A 23329-nucleotide genomic window follows, 5' to 3' on the forward strand; every position below is an offset into this window, starting at 1 on the left:
TATCTACCAGGACAAGAAAAACTTTTATAATACAGCACAAACTAACCACCTCTCCAACCCTAAAAAATTCTGGTCTACTATAAATAATATCCTTCACCCTGGTAACCCCACACCCCCTAATCCTTTCCCTAACAACACACCACTAGAGAATGCCATCCTACTTAATAACTACTTCATAGACACCATCCACAAATTAACTAACTCTGACCCTAACTCCGTTCTCCCTCACTTTTCTGCCTCTCCTAATCATAGCAATAAAAAAACTTTCTCTCTTAAACCTGTCCCCACCTTCTATAGCAAATTTCTTCTTCATAAACTTAAAACTTGCTCTCCATCTGCTGATAAACTACTGCCCCCCCTTTCTCAAGCTTACTGCTGATTCCATCACCTTTCCTATTTCTATTCTAATAAATAGATCCATTCAAGAGGGTACAGTTCCAAACAACTGGAAATCTTTCTACACTATACCATTGCACAAAGGATGTAACTCCACTGACCCCTCTAACTTTAGACCAATAGCCATCCTATCACCACTCTCTAAAATTCTTGACAAGTGCATCCACACTCAACCGCCTCAATACCTAATTCAGGAAACCCTCTTAACCCCTATCCAACATGACTTTTGGCCAAATCACAGTACTGCTACTGCCCACTTATCATTTACTCTTACAGTTGCTGAGGCCAGAGATAATAACCAACTTGTGTCTTGTCTTTTCCTTGATCTATCCAAAGCATTTGCTACAGTGTCTCACTCTAAACTACTAACAAAACTAACTGATCTTAACCTCTCTCCTCCCACTTTACAGTGGTTCTCCAACTACCTTACTAATAGACTTCAATCTGTCCGATGGCTCACTTCCTGCTCTCCCTTCTTGCCAGTACAAACAGGGGTCCCCCAAGGTACTATCCTAAGACCCCCTTCTATTCAATATCCTTACCAACCACCTCCACACTGCCTGCAACCACTCAACTCTTATCCAATATGCAGACGACTCAACCCTCATCACCATTGCTGACAACTTGGCACATCTCCACTCACTTACACAAAATGCATTCTTCGCTGTATAAAAATGGCTTAATGAAAACCAGCTTGTCCTAAACCCTAAAAAAACTAAACTCTTACTCTTCCTGCCAAGATCACTCTCACATCACAAATCCACCTTTTCCATCTGTTCTCTAAACAACACAATTGTCAAGGTAGATCCACATAATAAACTCCTAGGCACCATAATAGATGACCAACTAAAATTTGATCTGCATATACAACAATGCATCAAAAAGACACATCAAAAACTGGGACTACTGTATCAGAACAGAAAAGTCTTTACACAAGATGCCAAACTATCCTTAGCCAGGGCCTTCCTCCTGCCATGCCTTCTCTATGCCACTCCCATCCTAACCTACAATCCACATTAGCCTCCCAACTCAAACAAACATATAATAAAATTGCCAGATTCTTAACAAGCCAACATTGTAAATCACACCATTGCATTGCATTAAAAAACTACAATGGCCTGAATTCCCCATCAACTCCTTATCTCACAGCTATACAAACCTACTGCCTGCCCCTCCCTCCCTCGTTTCCTTCAACACACCCACTAGGACTCTCAGAAGCTCTGACCAACAACTCCTTGACATAGATAAACCCAACAAAAACATTGGTAAACTACTTTACAATATGTCTTTAGCCTTGAACAAACTTCCTAATTCTACTAGAAATATCTCAAACTCAAATCTATTCAAAAAGTGACTAAAACTTTTTTTCTTAAGCTCATGGATCTAGCCTTGCCAGTAGCCTGCATGAATCCATCTCATTACTCTGACCTTTCTCTCTCTTCCCTTAATCTCAGTTCTCTTCCTCTCCAATAAATTTATCCCTACTCTTCTTATGAACCTCCCTTCTCTCAACATTGAGTAGCTAAACCAATATAGTATTGTGACTACTAGGCATCCACAATTAAGAACAATGTAATTATGTTTGTAGATACTGCCACTCTTATGGTGCATTGACTCCTAGCAGCATTTATATTGTACATTCCTTGCTTAACTTTTGAAAACTTGCTTTGGATAATTGAAATTGCCAGAATTGTTTAAATTGATCTCATTCTATTTAGCTTATAGTAACTGCATTTTGCTTAACATTTTGCACACATTTCATATTTTTACTCTTTATTTCTTTTTTATTATATTGTATAACTTAAATCACATATTTTATTATGTTATATTGTAGAGTCAACTCTACCCTACCTGATACCCTAAGTGACCACCATCCCACCTGCATACTTAGACACTCTCCTCAACTACACAAATGCCAGAAATACAAGGACTGCCATAAACTCTCTAATTTCAACCCAGATACCTTCAACCACATGCTCTTCTCAACTAATTGGTCCTTCCTTTACGACCTCCCCTTGGAAGATGCAGTCATGGCATTTAACAATATCTTTCTAGACACACTTAACTCTCTCACTCCCTTCAAGAGAATAAAAATCAAAAGTCACTATGCACCCATGTTAACTAAAGACACTAGAACCCTTATGAGCAAGAAAGACTCTGTGTGGAAAAAAATGGAAAAAAAATCTTCCACTGATCGTCAGACCTATAGAGAACTCGTAATTTAACCAAAAAAAGGTCACCCTTGACAAGCAGAACTTCTTTCATAAACCACTTAGTAACCTCCACACGAACCCCCAAAAATTCTGATCTGTTAATAAGCTGCTATATCCCAGTACCCCCTCCTCACCCAAATAAGTCTTCCACAGATACAGCTACCTTTCTAAATACCTTCTTCATTGACTCTATACATAATCTAACCAAAAATGATTCTATCACCAACCCCCCTCCCCCCATCTGCTCAAACATCCTCTTTTTTCTTTTAAACTCATCCCTACATCTTATATCAAATCACTTCTTGCCAAACTTAAAACATGTTCACCATCAGTCGACAACCTTCCTCCTCAGTTCCTAAAAATGGCTGCAATTTCTGTTGCTTACCCCATTTCTATTTTAGTAAATAGATCCAGCAAAGAAAACATAGTGCATGACATCTGGAAGAAACTTTATGCCATATCACTACACAAAGGCAGTATCTCAACTGACCCCTCAAATTTCAGACTAATTGTCATCTTATGTCCACTATCAAAAATCCTAGAAAACTGCATTCATAAACAGCTCTTCAATCACCTTCTGCTTGGAAATTTCCTTTCCCCCACAAAGCATGTTTTTCACCCAAAACACGGCACAGCTACTGATCTGACATCTTTCACAAACTCTATCACCTACTCTTGTGACAATAATAAGCTAGTCTCTTGCCTGTTTCTGGACCTCTCCAAAGCCTTTGACACTGTCTCACACAGACTTCTTCTTCCTTATCCAAACTAACTACCTTTAATGCCTCTAACTGTACTTTCATGGTTCTCCAGCTACCTGTCTTATAGATTCCAAGCATTTAAATGGCAATCTAGTTTTTCTCCCTTCTTACATGTTCAGACAGGGGTACCACAAGGCTCCATCCTTGGACCCCTACTATTCAGTATCTTTATTAATGACCTCTTCTCTTCCTCAGTTATATACAGTTAAACAGTATAACAATGATTCTACAATCATCTCCTGCTCTGACAATATCTCCCATCTTCACACCCTCACCCAACAGTCTCTGCACTCAATTGAAAAATGGTTAACTTCCAACCAACTTCTGCTCATCCCTAAGATAGCTAAATTTCTCTTATTCCTCTCCAAATCTCTCTAACATCTCAAAACTACCCTTACTGTATCCTCCAGAAGTAACACTATCATCTCTGTTGAACCTCACACAAAACTGCTCGGAGTTATTATTGATGACCAGCTAAAGTTTGATCTACATACTCAACAGTGCATTAAAAAGACACATTAAAAGTTAGGCCTTCTACATAGACAAAAAAATTCCTCACAGATGCTTCTAGGCTCTCCCTTGCACAATCTTTCTTACTCTCCACTCTACTGTATTCAGCCCCTACTCTTACACACCTTAAATCCAACCTTCTGTCAAAACTGGAACTCACCTATACCAAAAGACTGACAAACTCCAGTAATCATGGCCACACAGGTAGAAACTGCACTCTCCAAAGCTAAGAATACAGCATCCATGGGACCAGATGACATACTGGGCTGTGTACTACATGAACTACAAAATGAACTGGCACCTCACCTAAGTGTCATGTTTAATCATAGCCTCACCTCAGGCTTCATGCCTACTGAGTGGCGCACAGCTACACTTATCCCACTCCACAAGGGGGGATCCACCTTGGATCCCAGGAACTACTGCCCCATCAGTCTGATGAGCCTGATCTGCAAGGGCAGGGAATGCATTATCATGGAACTTATAAACAAAGACATCGGCAACCTTCAAACACTGGACCACACCCAGTTTGGGTTCGTGAAGGGCAGATCTTTTCTCCTGAACCTGATTGACTTCTTCGAATCAGTCTCCAGAGCTGTGGACGAGGGTAAGGCAGTCCACAGCCTATCTGGACCTCGCTTTTGACACCATCCCCCACTCTGGAATCATAGATAAACTTACTAAGCTGGACATAAATCCCTATGCCACTCGATGAGTTGCCAACTGGCTTACTGACAGAACCCAGACTGTAAAAGTACCCAACTCCAAATCCAGCTCCAGACAAGTGACAAGTGGAGTACCTCAGGGTTCAGTCCTGTGACTGCTCTTGTTTGACTTCTTCTCTGAAGTACAGGCCAACACTAAGGGACTCTGGCTAACAAAGTTTGCAGATGACTGCAAACTGGGAGCCATTATTGAATCCCCAAATGATGTGGATATTCTACAAAAGGACCTTACAGAAACAGATGCTTGGTGCCAGGGCCATGGGCTCAAGCTCAATGCCAAGAAATGTATCCAGGGATCCAGGGATCTAAACCTTGTCATCACAATGAACAAAACATGCTGGAGGGATAGGTTCCTGACCCAGAGACTCCCCATACTCTGGAATAGACTGCCCATACATGTCAAGCAGAGCGTCTCCTTGGCCCTCTTCAAAAGGAACCTTGATGATTAGATGGGAGATAGGAAATTCACCCTGGGGATCACGTCAGTCGCCCTGCTAGACAGGGGTCCAGGGAAGTAAATATTGTGTGAAGAAATATCCAGGGAATTGTTATGGCTAGGCTTGTTACTGTGTTACCAATTATTGAGAAGCCTTATCATCTCTCTCCTGAAGGATTGCTTAACTGCAGTCTGGAGGCATTCAGGAGGATGCTTAGCTCTGCATCCAGAAGCCTGGACATCCATCATCAAAGATGTCTGGGTGCAGACTATAATTACCAGAAGGTATTACATTTCCTTTTCCCATCCTCCCTCAGTAAGATCAAAGAAAAGTCCCAGTGTGCCATACCACCAAAGGAAAAACAGCCTTAGAAGTCATGAAGCTGCTAGCAAAATGAGTCATCCAAAAGATCCTATCCGACCGGCAAGGGTTCAGAACTTATTCAAATTCTTTTTGGTGTCAAAGAAAAATGGGGACCTTGGAGCAAGTTTAGACCAAAGCAATCTAAATCTGTTTATAAACGCTAAAAGTTCCAAATAGTCACAGCAAAGGGAATACTCCCATTGCTGATGAAGGACAATTGGATGCTCTTGCTAGATCACCAGGATGCATACTATTACATTTGTTTATTTATTTATTTAACCTTTGTTAACTGGGAAAGTCTGACTTGGAACAAAGCCAATTTTCAGCGGAGGCCTGGGCAGAAGCAATCCAGATGCATGTCTTTGTAAAAGTGGGAGGAAACCAGAGCACTCAGAGGAAACCCACACAACACAGGGAGGGCATGCAGACTCCGCACAGAAGGCAGTCCAGTTGAGAATCAAACCAGAGAAACTCTTGCTGCTGCTACCGCTGCACCACTGCACCATCCATCAAAATAGATAGATGATCCAGGGGGTATCTTTGCTTCTAGCCAGGGGCCATTCAGTTCCAGTTCAGAGTCTTGCCCTTTGGTTTCACTAAATCTTAGGTGGTGGTTGCAGCTCACTTAAGATTGGTAGGATTCCAGGTGTTTTTTTACCTTCATGACTGGCTCCACACTGCTCCCACCAAGCAGCTTTTGACTTGCATCAGGGACTTCTTGCTCCATCTATTACTCAGTCTGGGCATCACAGTCAGTTACAGCAAATCAAGTCCCTGAGTTCGTAGGTGCTTACCTGGATACATTTACTAAGATAGCAAGGCCACTTCAGTCCAAACTGTCTGTCTTACAAACTCACACTGAACAACTCTTGTCTCTTCAGTCACCCCCATTTAGTTTGGTTTTACAGCTCCTTGGTTCTATGGTTGCCTCTATTACACTTGTACCACTGGCATGATTTTATATGAGGGTGCTACAGTGGACACTGGCTGTCTAAGATTGATAAGATGACAACCCATGAATTTTCCCATTCCAGTCACCGAGATTTGCAAATAACATGTGTCCTGGTGAATCCATACCTCAAATGTTCCTCACAGCCATCCCTTTATTCCATTCTTGCCCAAGGCCATGTTGACCACAGACTCTCCCCACCTGGGGGGGGGGGACTACTTGGGACAGTCTTTTCAAGACATGTGACCACATTACAGGCCAATCTGCACATCAGTGTTCTAGCAATAAGAGTAGTCCAGCTAGCACTGCAAGCTTTGCAGGATGTTCTTCCTTTGGGGATGATTGCTATACAGGCAGACAACATGTCAGTAGTCTGGTATATCAACAAATGGGGAAACCAGCTCCTATCCCTTGTGTTGAGAAACTATGAGAGTGTAGCAGTGGGTGATCTCTTCCAATCACTTTCTAAAAGCAGTGTACATTCCAGGGAAGTCAAACATATTATTGGACAAACTGAGCAGATCTATTTTCTTGCCTCACAAGTGGTCTCTCAATCTATCAGTGATGAAGCTGATATTTCATCAATGGGGTTAACCATGCTGAGATCTTTTTGCCTCTCCCCACAACTCTAAATACAGCAGTTTTTTGCTCTAATTCCTCCAGAGGGAGGGGCATCAAAAGACACTCCAATCCATGACTAGCCCCCTGAACTCCTTTATGCTTATTCACCTATCCCCTTTATCCTAAAGTTTATACAGAAAACACGAAAACAGAAGAGCACAGTAATCCTTATCACCTCATTTTGGCCTGAACAGTTGTGGTTTCCCTTCCTTTGACCTCACTCAATACACCCTCCTTGGGTACTGGATTCCTCTCTAGATCTCATGTTTCACCTGTGTAAACTGCCTCATCTAGACAACCAAGCCCTCACCATCACTGCATGGTTTCTGCACTTCCAATGATGGCTAGACAGTCCAGGCTTTTTTCTTAGGTTATACACATTCTCACTTCATCCCAAAATGATTCTGCCAGCAAGATATACAAATGGCAAAGGTTCTCTGTTTGGGCTCATGAGAGAGACTCGAGAGACACTTATATCCTTTCTCAGACCCTGTCCTAGCTTTCCTTGCATCAGCTTTCCATGAGAGAGCAAGTTATTCTACAGTCAAAGTACAATTAGCTGCTATTTCCAGTTTTCATATTAGCAAAATGTATTCCTCCCTGGCATCTCTCAAACTGTGCAAAGAATTCCTTAAGGGTACCTTTCTAATCAGGTTACCAATTAAGGACCCTACTCCTCCTTGGGGCCTTACAGTGCTTTTACATGCCTTGATACAATCCACCTTTGAACCAGTGGCTAAAGTAGATTTAAAGTATTTATCTTGGGAAACTATTCTTCTCATTGCTATTACATCAGCCAGGAGAGTATATCACTTGCCAGACACCTTAATTAATTTTTCATAAAGACAAGAGTTTCTCTTTGAACCAACCCTTCCCTTTTACCAAAGGTAGTCACAGAGAATGTACTTAATCAGTCCATTAATTTGCCTGTCTTTTTTTCTGAAATTCTGTAGCAAAGGGGAATATATACTTTACTCAGATTCTACCACCATAGAAGTAAAGTTTTCAGAAAATCTGATCAATTGTTTGTTTTCTTCTCAAAGGCAAAATTAGGTCACTCTGCATCCAAAGTAACCTTAGCTAGATGGCTCATTGATTGTATTTCTCATATCTAAAGGGAAAGAGGTTTGACCTTACCAAAACCTCCAATGGCTGTTGCCACAAGGTCTTTTTCCACTTCTTGTGCTTTCTTAGCAAGAACTTCAATAGATAACATTTGTGCAGCTGCTGCTTAGTCTATTGCCCATACCTTTATTTTTCATTTCAAGGAACAGGGTGGCATTTGGTTCTGCTAACCTCCAGATCATCCTTCCATGAAGACCACCCTGGGATTCAGCAGCTGGGGACTCTGTCCCATCAGTTGAGGAATGGACAAAAAAGACAATGAGACAGATTCGTGAATGCCTACATTAAGTGTACACTAAGTATACATGATTTGTATTCAAGAACATTCCTACCATATTTTTTGTGCTGTCCATCCAGAAAGATTACGCTAAGTGTAGACGTAGTCTACACATTGTACTAATCTTTATGAATCCCCATTGATATTTAAGGTTGCAAGAAAATTAGTAGGAAAATTCAATTAGGAGGAAGAAGTGTATGCATTCATGAATCTGGCCAAACATCATATACTAAAACTATTTTTTTTATTAAACAAGAAACATCTTTATCAAATTATCACAATCTCAGTTGCAAACATTATACATTACAAACCATGCTGACACAACTGTAGCTGCAAACATTATACATCACTTATAATATATCCAGTCATTGTCAGTCAACCATTACATAGTTTAATCACATCCTGCCTTCTTTTAAACTTCGTTCCTCCTCTGTATTTATTGATCCCATATTTTTTATTTTTTCCAGTGTAATTTGCTCCTACCCTTTTCTAAATTTCCCAATTCTAGTTGTTTTATCTCGGTTACTATCTTCGCTGTTTCTAGTAAAGTTGGTTTAGACTTTGATTTCCATTTTCTAGTAATTGCTTTTTTGGCAGCCATCATTATTAGACTCAGCGAGGCTTACTATGTCTAGTCAATTATGATTCTGTATCATAGCTCAAAAAAATCATTTCCTTAGTTACACCAATTTGCTCATCCAACATCTCCAAAAGAGCAGTCTGCAGGTAATCTTTAAAGTCTGCCAACTCAAATGTCAGTCCATTCTGGACTGGATTCTTATATCCAATCCCTCACTCGCATGTCAAACAGGCTGTCTGCCTGACAGCCTTAGTGACCATCAAACTACATTCCTCCTTAGAGGTAGAACCCATCAAATTCACCAGGCAACCATTAGAGAAATAAAAAACAAAAGGAACTTCAAATCAGAAGACTTTATAAAGTCCCTAAGATGTTGCAATTGGAAACCACTAACACAGCTATCAATAGATGAATCAGTCCACTACTTCAACACATCTTTCCTACAAATCTTAAACCATCATGCACCCACCAGGACCATTATAATAAAAGCAAAATATGCCTCCTGGCTAACCAAGATAACTAAATCCATTCTCAAAGATAGGGACAAAGCATGGAAACAATATCACAAAAACAGAACCCAATCAACAAAACAAAACTACTTAGACATCCGTAATAAAGCCAAAAAGCTCATTAAACCAGACAAAATCAACTACTACCAAAACCTTCAGGAATAAATATAATCACAACCCTCAGAAATTTTGGGCCACTATAAACACTATACTTCAACCAGGCAAATCTGGCACCCCAACACCTGCACCAGATAACAGACAAGATAATATCCCCACTCAGTTCAACAAATATTTCACAGAAACAGTTAAAGCCCTAGCAGAAACCCAGTCTAACAACAGCTCTCCTGTCCTAACAACCCCACTAAATTACACAAAAACACAAAATAATACATCCCACTTTAGCCTACACCCAGTGTCAACCAAATTCATTTTAAAACTCCTCCGCAAGCTCAAACCTGCCACCCTGGCTGCAGATAATTTACCAGCAGAATTCTTACAACTAGCAGCAGAGGCTATGGCCCATCCTGTTACTATTTTAATTAATAGATCAATATCAGAATGTAAAGTACCTAGTACATGGAAGATCTCCCACATAATACCACTGCACAAAGGTGGCAACTCCTTAGAACTCAGCAATTGCTTTTTTATCATCCTTATCAAAAATACTAGAGAGAATGGTTCATACCCAACTGATGGACCACCTTCTAAAAAACAATCTACTAATTAAATATCAACATGGCTTTAGACCCTTCCACAGCACCACAACAGCTCTAATATCCTTTGCCAACACAGTTAACCAAAACTGAAACAGGGGACAGCTAGTTTCTGCCATCTTTTTAGATCTATCTAAAGCTTTCAACATGGTCAACCATAATAGACCCCTTAATACACCACCCTCCCTTAGTATCAAAACCCACTCAATCTCATAGTTTAAAAGTTACCTATCAGAGCACCAACAAGCAGTAAAATAACAAAACCAACTATTCCCTCTCCTACCATATCCTTAGGAGTCCCTCAAGACTCCATACTTGGTCACTACTTTTCACTAACCAGCTCTCATCCTCCACATCCAATGCATCAGTGGTACAATACGATGATGACACCACTCTCATATGCTCAGCTCGCACACTAACATACCTTTACTCCCTAACCCAAAATTGCTTCTCATTAGCAGAAACCTGGTTCACCAACTCCCAGCTTATCCTGAAGCCAAATAAAACAATACTCTTTATTTTCACCCCTTGAAGATCTCCTCCCCCATGTGACAACTTTACCATTATGTCCAAATTAATAACAACCAACAAAACCGTTGAGAAAACCACTTTATGTTAGCATAGCAAGCAAAGCTTTCGGGTAAAACCCTTCCTCAATACTAATACATATACACCAAAACCAAATTGGTTTAAATACAGGTCAAAGTGACATGACTAGCAGTCCAAAAGTCATGTGACAACACATAGTACAATAATATCATGATAATGTAAAACTTTAAAATAAAAATATATAAATAAACCATTTAATATCATAGTTTAATACACTATAATTAAAAACACAGGTGTCAAACTAACAATATTGTTTAAACCTGAGGGGTGGTGTGAACCAATGTACAAAACATTTAACATCATAGTTTAGTATGCTGTAATTTAATAAGCACATGTTTCAAAGTAACCATGTTATTTAAACCTGGGGGGGTGGTTTGAACCAAACCTAAGTATCCATTCATACTCCTTAAGTTCAAGTAAATTATTACTATCTCCACCTCTAAGAGTTAAATGTATGGCATCAATAACTCTAAAATAAAATCTATGCTCAATACCAAATTTAGCTATATGTTTATATAAAGCATTTCTATCAATGGCACACAATTTTGGGTGATAGACCCTTCTTTGCTTATAGGAACATGAGGACTTTAAAGAGTAGGTTGTGTTATAAAGATTTTGGTGGACCTTCTGATTTAGTTGTTTCTACTAAAATAGGCACTTATAAGTGTATGAATTGTGTTTGTTGTTCTGACATCATTGGTGAGAATAGTCATAGGTTTAAACATCCTGTTAGTGGTAAAGTGTATAATTTTGATTTATTGGCCACTTGTACCACATCTAATGTGGTGTATTTGACAACCTGTGCCAAGTGTCCCTCATTTTATGTAGGGAAAACAACCAGAAGGTTAAAGGAATGCATTACTGAGCACAAATCAGAGATTAGAAGGGCCATTGATAGAAATGCTAGTCATGTGACTTTGACCTGTATTTAAACCAATTTGGTTTTGGAGTATATGTATTAGTATTGAGGAAGGGTTTTACCCGAAAGCTTTGCTTGCTATTCTAACATAAAGTGGTTTTCTCAACGGTTTTGTTGGTTGTTATTAATTTGGACATAATGGTAAAGTTGTCACATGGGGGAGGAGATCTTCAAGGGGTGAAAATAAAGAGTATTGTTTTATTTGGCTTCAGGATAAGCTGGGAGTTGGTGAACCAGGTTTCTGCTAATGAGAAGCAATTTTGGGTTAGGGAGTAAAGGTATGTTAGTGTGCGAGCTGAGCATATGAGAGTGGTGTCATCATCGTATTGTACCACTGATGCATTGGATGTGGAGGATGAGAGCTGGTTAGTGAAAAGTAGTGACCAAGTATGGAGTCTTGAGGGACTCCTAAGGATATGGTAGGAGAGGGAATAGTTGGTTTTGTTATTTTACTGCTTGTTGGTGCTCTGATAGGTAACTTTTAAACTATGAGATTGAGTGGGTTTTGATACTAAGGGAGGGTGGTGTATTAAGGGGTCTATTATGGTTGACCATGTTGAAAGCTTTAGATAGATCTAAAAAGATGGCAGAAACTAGCTGTCCCCTGTTTCAGTTTTGGTTAACTGTGTTGGCAAAGGATATTAGAGCTGTTGTGGTGCTGTGGAAGGGTCTAAAGCCATGTTGATATTTAATTAGTAGATTGTTTTTTAGAAGGTGGTCCATCAGTTGGGTTTTTGTATCTTCACTGCAGCCTGTCATTTTATCAAATTAATACCAACACCATAATCACCCCTGCCTCCCACACCAAACTACTAGGTGCAGAAATAGATAACCTAAAATTTGACATACACATAGCCCAAACTTTTGGGTTCACAAAAAACGTGGCCTCCTATACCGGAACAAACAATTTCTCACTAAAGACACCAAATCCACCATAGCCAGGACACATTTGTTGTCCACCCTCCTTTATGCATCCCCAATTTTAACCAACCTCCATAAAACTGACCTACTCAAATTAGAATCTTGTTACAAGATAGCTAAATTTGCTACTGATACCCCATATAGGTCCCATCACTGTATAGCCCTCAAACAACTAAAATGGATAGAGCTACCTCAGCTAATAAAACTCAATCAACTGTCATTAACTCACAAAGTTTATTACTACCCAGCTAAAACCCCAGCTCTTGAAAACCTAATTATCCACTATTCTAAAAGAACCTTAAGATCTAGTAGCCAAAACCGCCTAGATGTCACCAAATTTAACGATGCTGGGAAATCTCTCTTCATTTATTCTATTTCTAAAGCCTGGAATACCCTACCTAGCCACCTAACTTCCATTAGTTCCACCTCACAATTTAAAAAGCTCCTTAAAGCACACTATACAAATACCTGTTTAAGCTCCTGTGACTCTCCAGGTTAAACATTTACTATACAGTCTAGCTCCTCCCTTAATCAATATGCCACACAATACCCCTCACTATCTAGTAGTATTAACCCATCAGAATTCTTCGTTGCACCCACAGGCTTTGATTACCCTTTACATGACCCTCCTCTGGTCTCAAACCAGTAATCTTGCAGTTCCCTTTCCACCACTAGCATTAGGTGTCACTAATCAATAACGCTACTCTACTTCACCCCTACTAATTTCTAACAACTAGACTACCCACAACAGATCTACTCTTACACTGTCTCACCCCTTCTACTTCACATCTTTCCTTCAGATTTCCATGCCACCTCAAAAGTATTACATATATTATGGATCCTAGTAAAACTACCATGTAGTGTGAAAAGTATGCTACATCAAGATACTTCAAATATGGATTAACACTCTTCATCTCCTAATTTATAAAACTAACATATCAACGTAAAATATTTAAAAATGTTGCTGTGATTTCTATAACAATATTATAATCACTGTGCTGAGAAATGGAAATGAGTTTTCCTCTCCACCACATGTACCTGTCTGCTAAATGTTAACACTTCTAGCCTTTTGCTGTGTATATAACTTGATATCCGTAACCCAGTTACTGTTGATCTCTTCCTGTTTGAATTTTGATTTTAGATATTCTGACTCTTCAACTTTGATTATTGTGTTGTGTTCATGTTTTTTATGTATTTTTATGTATTTAATTTATTTTTATCTGGAGCTTTTCTCCCTGGGCCTCCTCCAGAAATGGACCTGTGTCCAGTTGGACTTTCCCAGTAAACAAATGTAAAATAAATAAGTAAATTACACTTCCAGAAAATACATTCCCAGTTATTTCTTTCTTCCCCATTACACCTCTAACATTTGCTGCCTACCTAAGGAAAAATTCTTTGAACAGATACTAAAGTCCGTTTTCATCCTTCCTCAATCTCCCTTCCCTCTGTTCCTCCATTTACACATGGCTCTCTAGTATAACCTGAGGGATATTCCCTATTGGTCTATCCCCCTTTTTAGCTCCAGATCTTCTAATATCTTGTGTCTGGTACCTTGATAACTATCTCTTTTTTTTCTTTGTATGAGTACAATGGTATTTAGTCTTTTCCAGTTTTAAGACTAAGGCAGCAAATTTGATCTAAGGTAATACAGGGTTTGGAGGGGATTGGGGGTAAGGGGAGGATCTTGAGTAACAGATCCTGAGTCTTGAAAAGTGTGCAAGGTTGTATCAGAGACTACATTTGTTGAGGAAGGACAAAAACAGGCAACACAGATGCATCATTATGATGAGTGCAAAACTTTATTTACTTACCATACAGCTCATGACATCCTATGATGTATTGGACAAGTTTTGCTTAACGGAATGGTTTTCAAATCTGTTTTAAAATTAATATATAAGGCCACGTAATGGAGAAAGGGTAGCTATAGCAGGTGGGAAGGGAAAAAACATCCATGCCTCTACACCCTGTTACAGGGGTCCATTCCCGATCCAACAGTACAGTTGCTTACACTACATATTGAAGTACAGTGTTATGCTCAGTAAGCATGTCTATAACCCTAAGAAATTATACCCCCCTTACAAGTGTTAATATGTAAGTATAAGCCTGTAGGAATCATGTAGCAGTTTCCTTTGCATATCATTAATTAAGGGGATGTCTAGGTTTGGCAAGCAAACGTAGGTTTACATGGAGGAGAATAATGATTACCCTTGTGGACTGATCTATGGGATGTTGTTCAGTGGCCTTCTACATGTGTAAACTATGTTGAGCAATCTTCTGATGAGTGTCTACCACCATATTAGAAATACCGAGGCACTAATCCATGGATACAGCATGGCAAAGATAAGAAGGAAACAAGTTAAGGTATGTTATGTGGCAACAGTGAAAGAGGGATGCACAGATGTAGTGCTTCAGACCAATAAGAAAAGCATTACTGAAATTCATCTATGGTGGAGAAATGAGAGACAGGAGCATAATACTTATGTATCACACAATAAGATTTTGTGTTGCACATAAATCTTTGATTCAATACTTTAAATTATTTTTCAGATTACTACATTTCAGTTCTACTACAACAATAGACCACTGATAAATGAACATCTGCTTTTACAGACCTATTAGACAGCTATCTGTTTGTTACATCATTCTTTGGCTTGCTGAGTTATACACTTAGCAACCCATAGCAGTGTATCCAAAGTGCATTAGTGTCATCTTCCTTTTTTTTATTCAGTGACCATTATGCATTTCTGAATTAGTTAATTTACAAAAAAACTATATGTATCTCATTAGGACCTGAGGAAGGTAACTGAATTGTTCTTTTTAGGATTTCTAAACAGAATATTAATTTACTTTACTTTGATACAGTTCTTTTTTTAATACCAAGTGAGGTAATTCCGATTAGTACTAGAGTAATTTTATTTATGTTGCAAGTAAGTAAAAACTGCATACTATCTTCAGGTTGTGGGACTATCAGAATGTTATAATAAAAGCATTTTATTGCTGCCTAGGAACAAAGAATTGTACTAACACACTCCACATATGGGGATAATGCATACCTGGCCATGCAAACCTTCAAAGAATACAGGCAATTTAACCAGTCATACTCAAAGTAGAAGTTTTAGTGTCTCAGGCCACAGTATGGCAAATGCTGCCAAAAGCTAGACAGTGACTTAAGTTTTAGTCAAACTTCAACTTTTCTCTTGGTACAAGCAGGTATAGTACCTGACACGTACTTGTGCTACACAAGATATATGACAAAATTACATATTATTATGTTTGTCAAATTACAGCTGATGAACAAATTCTTGATTTATTTTTCTGTTTTAAAGCTATGTCTCTGAAATAGACTTATTGAGGCTTAGAAATTAATTAAAAGGTGAGGCGATATATAATTTAAATTCACTTTTAGGGAAATTTTATGCCCTTTGTCTGTGCTCATTAATATGTATCTGGATTTTAGATTTAAATTGATGCATTTACTTTAAAAAGTTTAGTTTAACCCTCTGCTCATGCTTTACTTTGCTTCCATTCTGTGTATTTAACAGAAGCATTTAGTGAAAAACTGATGTAACAAGCTGTACTAATTAAAGCCTTGTGTATTTGTAGATGAAACCATTTTTTTACTGTGACACCAAGCCGAATATCCAAGAGGTTAGGAATCTTTGCCACAGGCATGTGGTTTGAGGAAGATATCCTATAGATTAAGGCAATGCCACACAGTTTTTGAAACACAACTATAGCTCTACAATTCTCTGCAACAGAAATGAAATCAGGAAGAATACCTGGTTCAAATGCTCTCAAGTACAGTTTCTATTAAAATGCCATCAGCATTCTGCTTAAGATTTAACTAGATTCAGAATATAAAAGCTAGGAGTATGTTGAAAAATATGACTTTCTTGCAATCTGATTTGCCATTTATTTAAATGTTTGTTTTCTGGTTGGGTAGACTGCTCAGCTGACCCTCTTGCACCATGACTTAGCCCAGTGGCATACAATATACATATTCCACACTTAATGTGATACATTTTCAAATGTTACTGCATAAAATATAAAATAGTAATTAACAGATGTTTTGAATTACAACAGTGCAGTTTTAACAAGAGGTTGAACAGATTTTTACTGAGGTTGGTATGCACATATTGCTATTATAGGTAGAGTTTATTGGCTAACTGGATTAGCATACATAAAAAAAACATTTACACAGAAACAAATTTAGGAGGATTAATGCTATGGGGATGGTGTAGTATTTACATTGTAAGGCATTAAATAGGTACAGTTTAAGAGGGGATATGAAAGGAGAAAAGCTTGTACTGTTTTTGATTTTGCTAAGCAAAGTTCCAAACAGCATAGCCTAATCAATGGAATGTTGTTTCAGTACAGCTAAGAGTGAAAGGTGTTTAAAAGCAAGTGATGAAAGCAGAGCCAATAGTGCAGAGAAAGAGTGTTAGAAATTTTAGTAGCTGAGCAAGAAGTGGACAGAAATATAGTGGGTATTCGACTTTAAAGCTGCAAATTCTATTATAATCAAACTTTGTGAATGTAGATCATTCTATTTATGCTTTTTGATTGGTGTCTTATTGGAAATTATAGATTCTACAATGCAAGTCCCAAAACTCAAAAGAAATTAAGTTTGATTCTGCACATGTCACAGTGAAGTTCAAAACTCGCTGTTATACATTAAAGTGTTTATACTGAGGATGCAAGCGCCCCTGCTGCTCCAATATGGAGGGCTATACCCTACACCTAATCTATTTATATATACTAACTCTGAGACTGATGTACTTTGGAGAGGAAGAAATTATCTGCTTTACAGCAATTTTGGACTTTGCATATATATTTCCTCTAGTCACACCTAATTTCTATTGATGGAAATTGCAATATCAGGTTTGAGCATACAACTGGAATCTTGCCTGATTTACTGAAGTTCCGTAAGAAAGCAGCTCTTTACAAAATATAAAACAAGTACAAAAAACTTAGTGCTAGGATATCTGCATTGTAAAACTGTGTAATTTATGTTCAGCCAGTAGGTTACATAACCCAATAAAGGAGTTTACTTTCTACTGGAGATATATATGAGGCATAATAAACACTGCAGCTAAAATACAAAAAAAAAATGTGAAGAGCTGTAATAAGGAGTGACTTATAAATATAAACGATTAACAGATGTCATCAAAGAAATGACTGTATCAAGTTATTCTGTGAAATATTAATATCAGCAAGGAGCTTAATGGACCTTTGTTTAGTTACAGAGTATATAATACTTAAATAAAAGTAACCTCACTTGAGCAGTCTATAAACTCGTAACTAGGATATTATATATTTAAAATGTACCATAAAACAGTCTAAAATGCTACATAGAAAATGTGCAATGAATTATCCTGAAACATTAATTGATGGTATTCTCTTTGATGTATTTTCAGACAGAATGGGAAATTATGTCCCTGTTTTATTTAAATCCATATCTGAGGGAAAATTTAATTCTAGTGGCAACTTTGTTATGGCCATGGTATTGCTTCATTCTTTTGATACTGGTGGGGTCAAACATATTAGAACAACTGGAAATTATTATTTGATAATTAAAATTTTTAGCCAGAATGGGATCCCAGCCTAGGTTTACATATAACTCCAATCCAGTAATATTGGTGGATTTCTAGAAAGTAAGGTTTCATCTCCTGCTGTTTTGGGAAGGTCATCCAAATGTGGGGCATGCTGGCAATGTAGATGTGGAAGGTCTTAACATGACTATTTTTGGTTACCACAAAGTGACTCTTCCCTGGATGATATAATTGTTTTACCACTGGGATAGTATATGTTGTCATTTGTTCACAATAAAATGATTGTTATGCTTTAAAGAATGAAAGAAGCTACAGCAAGGAGTTTACTAACATCATGAGCATCTAAAGTTATGATGCCTTTAATGCTTTGTTTAAACATTCCCTTTTGCATATTGGTTTTAAGAAATTTGATTTTCATTTTTAATTTTGGAAAAATGTTCAAAGATATTGGGTGGATGATTGTGAAACAGTTTTGTTATACAAAAACTCATTGCAACAGATTAAACTGAAGTCTGCATTTTGCCTGGATTGAATGATAATGTTTCAATACTTAGCATGCTTAAAATTAAAGATTATAGGTTTCAGTATGGGTCAGTCAAATCTACCTTTCAACTGATTATGGTATTTAATGTTTTACTTTTTTCAATTTTCCTGTTCTAATGAAGTCTCATTGTCGTTGTGGACAAAAGTGCTCAAACAATAAAGCTTGCCCTGTATTATGTTTGTGTTATTTTTATGATTTTGAGTGTTTGCATAGGGCATACACATTGTTGATGTTATTACGTTTTATAATAACTCTGAAGTAATGCTACTTTAGAATTATTATATTATAGTTAGTTACAGAGGGTGGAGTGAGGAGTATGCTCCTTTGAGGCTTTTGAGGATCAACAGTTGGCTTGTGCTGTTCTTTTGCAGGGCACATAAGTTCCCTTTGGGGAAAAATTTCCATTCCGTATTTCATCTGTCAAATGGTCAAAACCTGATACTTCATTTTTTGTGAAACACGGCTGAAAAACATTATTGTAATGTGTATCTGCTGCTTTCTTTCAAACAATGACAGTATTCATTCATATGTTATAAGACTACCTACTTGATATCTGTCTGTTTTTCTAGTATACAGGTGCAAAGGGTCTAATGTACTTTTCCATTTTAAAAAGGAACCGCTATATAAATAATGACAGAATGGCAAAAAAAATGCCTGAGCACAGAGACAAATAGCAAGTAGCTAAAAACAAGAAATATACTAATTTCTTTTTTAACTGCCATTTTAATACATATGGAGTTTGATCAGTTCACTAATAGTCAAAGAGAGGGCTCATTACAAAATCTAAAGTGACTGCATATGAAAAACATGCAGATAAATGTAATTCATGTGTATTGTATTTATTCCATTATTTTATATATTTAATACTCTTACATACTGTTTTTTACAACAGTAACTAATACATTCCAGATAGTACAATGCTTTTCCCATATTGGAAACGTTGCATAGTGGTACAATTAATTATGTTTTCATTTTTTGCAGCCTCATATGAAAACTTCTATCAGCAGTTTTATTGCATATGCTCATAAAAGTGTGAATGAGGTTAGTGTAAAGTATCAACAAAATGAGAAACGCTTCAACTACACCACCCCAAAAAGTTTTCTAGAACTCATCAAACTTTATCAAAACTTGCTGAGGAAAAAGAGAATGGAATTATTCCAGAAGAATGAAAGACTAGAAAATGGACTCCATAAATTACAAACTACTGCTTCTCAGGTGAGTGAGCCTTAGACAAAAATGTTTTGTGAATGAATAACTGAAACAAAGTGTTTGAAAATAGCAGGCATTAATAGTAGTTGTATTGAACCAGCTCTGGGGTGCATAGAGCTAAAGCCCTGACTGTGACTGAGATTTATTTATTTATTTCATTTCATTTATCCATTGTTGATCGACGTAGTCCCATCCTTTGTTGATAGAGTTATTCCCATTAGGCTACTAGCCTCATTTCAGGGGAGATGAGAGGTGGTATTTATACTACTAGAAGAAATTTGGCCAGGACATTGGGGAACTTCCCCTACTCATCATTGTTGTGAGTGGGACCCATTTTGGAGGAGCACTTCCTGTTTCTGTTCCAGGTGCAGAGGCAGCCCGGAGAGAAGGAGATGATGGAGTGCTGAATGAAATGAAGGAGAAAGCAAATACTGACACAGGAGAGCATGTACAGGATTCTGAGGAAATGTTTCAAAGAAACCTGTTTGATGGAGATGAGTCAGCAAATGATGGATGTATGATTACAACCCTCTAGTCAGGAGGGTTGTGGGATGATTTACTTAAAGAAATAGTGGTGCAGAATGAGCCACAAAATGAAGGACATATTTCCGGGGGGACACTATGGAGAAAATATAAAAGGAGGATGCAGAAACAATCCTGAGGAATAGTGGTGAGATGGGAAAGAAAACATATGCAGAGAAAATAAAATAAGACAAAAGTGAAATAGCAGAAAAGAAGGCAGAAGAAAATGAGAAACAGAAGTACATGGTAAAGATTCAAAATAAAGACAAAGAATTTGACATGTATGACGTGTGGGACAATTTAATAGCTCTTCTGAGTATAAAAGCAAATGAGGTAAGAGCATTTATTCTTATTAACAAAGAAACTTTTTTTGACATTATATTTGAAACTGTGTTTTCAATGGAAAATTGTCATGGAGAATATGTAAAAATAGGAAAAACTGTAACCCATGAAATCTTTATGTGATAAAACCATTTAACAGGAAAACAAAAAAAGAAGATTCATGTACAGTTTTGAATGGCTGTAGATATAGAGACTTTGAAAGGACATTTGAAAGCTTCATGCAAAGAAGTATTGGATATTGAAAACATTTAGACAAAAGGGTTTTATGGACTGGTGGCTGGGGGACTTTGATATTGTCTTAAATATAGAAAGGAAAAAATATACATATACCAATCATGATAAAATGTGGAGGGGAATAGGGGTGTTGTAAAATGCTGGGGACAAACCAAAACATGTTTTTCATTTTGGAAAAGATGGACATTTGATAAGTAATTGTGATAAAAGAAAATGTTAGATTTGTGGGGAAATGGGACGTGATACAAAATATGTGAATTGCAATGTTATAAATATAACAAAATTGGACGTTTATGGATGGATTGCAAAAATGCAAATACAAGTAAGGAAAAATAAAAATAAAAAGAAAGACAAGAAAATGAACAAAGAGAAGACATTTTAGAAGTAGTAGAAATACAAGAAAATTAGATGAGGAAAAATAATAAAGAGGACATAGAAAAAGGTTCTGAAATAAGTGATGAAGAAGACAAATTGGGAGTTAGTAAAAGGTAAAAATAATTCTATTGATAAAAGGGTAAAGGACAGAAAAACTAAATTTAAAGGGATAAGTAAAAAAGAAGAAAAGAAAGGAAATAGAGGAAAAGAAAATATGCAGCTAAAGATTGGGGCTTGGGTAATGGTTAAGGTATTTGACTCATTGGGTCCATATTACATCAACGAATATTTAAATGTTTGAATCTCTAAAAGTCGAACTTTAGAGGTCGAACATTTAAATATTCAAAAATATAATAAAAACAAAATAAAGAAAACAAAAATTAAGAAAAGGGTTTTAGCAGGGAGGCAAGCCCCCCTGTACCCCCACACCCCCCGCTACTTAAATATACCAACTCCAAGATCGCACATTTTTTCCCCTTCACTACACTGTAGTGTGATCTTGGAGTTGGTATATTTAAGTAGGAGGGTGCAGGGGGGGCTTGCCCCCCTGCCTACACCCTTTGGTTTATGTATTTATTACTTAATTTCTTTTTTTTTTATTTTTAAAGATTTTCAAACACGTAAATGTTCAATCTATAATGGTCGACCTTTACAGATTCGAACATTTACGTGTTCGTTGATCTAATGTAGACCTGACTCACTGATACAAGATACAGTGTTTGATTCTCACCTTTGGGAAGGAAATTTGTTAGGCTTAGAATAGTCTATTAAGAAAGCTAGCCTAGTATTTAGCTATGAAGTTATGAAACCACAAATCTAAGGAAAAGGGAAAAAATGAAAATTTTAGAGTGATTTCTGTAAATGTGAATAGTATTAAGAATATAGTAAGAAGAATAGGAATTTTTGGAGTGGTGTAATACATCTGATGTAGATGTAATTATGTTAAAAGACACAAGATTTTTAACAAATGAAGAAAAACTACAAACAGAGAAACTATGGGGAGGAAAGAAAATCTGGAATTTGAGAAATAAGAGATGCTCTGGAATAGCCATAGTCTGTAAAAATACAGTAAAAATATTAGATATAACATTAGCAAAAATGTGAAGATTAACCACTGTAGATTTGAAATTAACAAGTATATAGAATTATAACAGTATATGCTTATACTAATTGTAAAGAAAGGGAAAGCTTATTTCATCAGATTTGAGACTATAGTGATAAATATGAATATTATGATAACAGAAGATTTTAATTGTGATTTAAGAGACAAGCATAAAAAGCATGGAAATGATATAAGAAAGACCGTTAGAAGCTATAAGATGTGGTAAGTTAAAATTTTGGGACAAAAATTCATGGACTTACAAAACAGATATGTATAGAACTGAAATAGAATATTTTATTGTATCAGAAGGTTTAGTTATAGGAGAAGGGGCAGTAGCTGAAACAGAATTTTCAGATCATCTTGCAATATTGTAAGAGATAAAGGAAAACATGGAATATATAAAAATAGGCAAAAGAATAAAAAGGAAAAATTAGAAAGCATGAAGAAGAAAGGAGATTAGTAATACAGTTATGAAAGATCATATTACTATGAGAACATTTTATAAAAATTGATTTGAACGGTGGATGATATTTAAGGAAAAATATCAAAAAATGTTTCTTTACACTGGCAATATGGTGTTAGAAAAGAAGAGAACAAAAGATATAAAAGAACATATAAGCATTGGAAGATTTAAAACATTATGATAGAAAATATGTTGACAAAGAAAAATAATTATATGAAAGAAATCAAGAAAAAAATTCAGCAATTGTTATAAAAAGCTGCAATATTTTTTTACAAGGAAAAAGAGAAGTATTGAGTTACTTAAGTAGATTAGTAAAGGAACCTGGTAGTCTGATGAGAGAAATAAAACAATGTAAAAGGAG

The 23329-nt window shown here is 37.0% G+C and overlaps 1 protein-coding gene across 1 annotated transcript in view; it reads left to right on the forward strand.

Annotated features, from left to right (window-relative positions):
- Window positions 1-23329, forward strand: part of LOC122805262 (dynein axonemal heavy chain 11-like) — a 4596980-nt gene that overhangs the window by 3125311 nt on the left and 1448340 nt on the right. The window contains exon 53 of the mRNA XM_044075350.1: window positions 19703-19936. Within this exon, the coding sequence (XP_043931285.1) occupies window positions 19703-19936 (234 nt within the window). The remainder of the gene's footprint in view (window positions 1-19702; window positions 19937-23329) is intronic.

Source organism: Protopterus annectens, chromosome 6.part1 (genome assembly GCF_019279795.1).
Source record: "Protopterus annectens isolate FY-2018-M chromosome 6.part1, PAN1.0, whole genome shotgun sequence".
Taxonomy (NCBI): Eukaryota; Metazoa; Chordata; order Ceratodontiformes; family Protopteridae; genus Protopterus; species Protopterus annectens.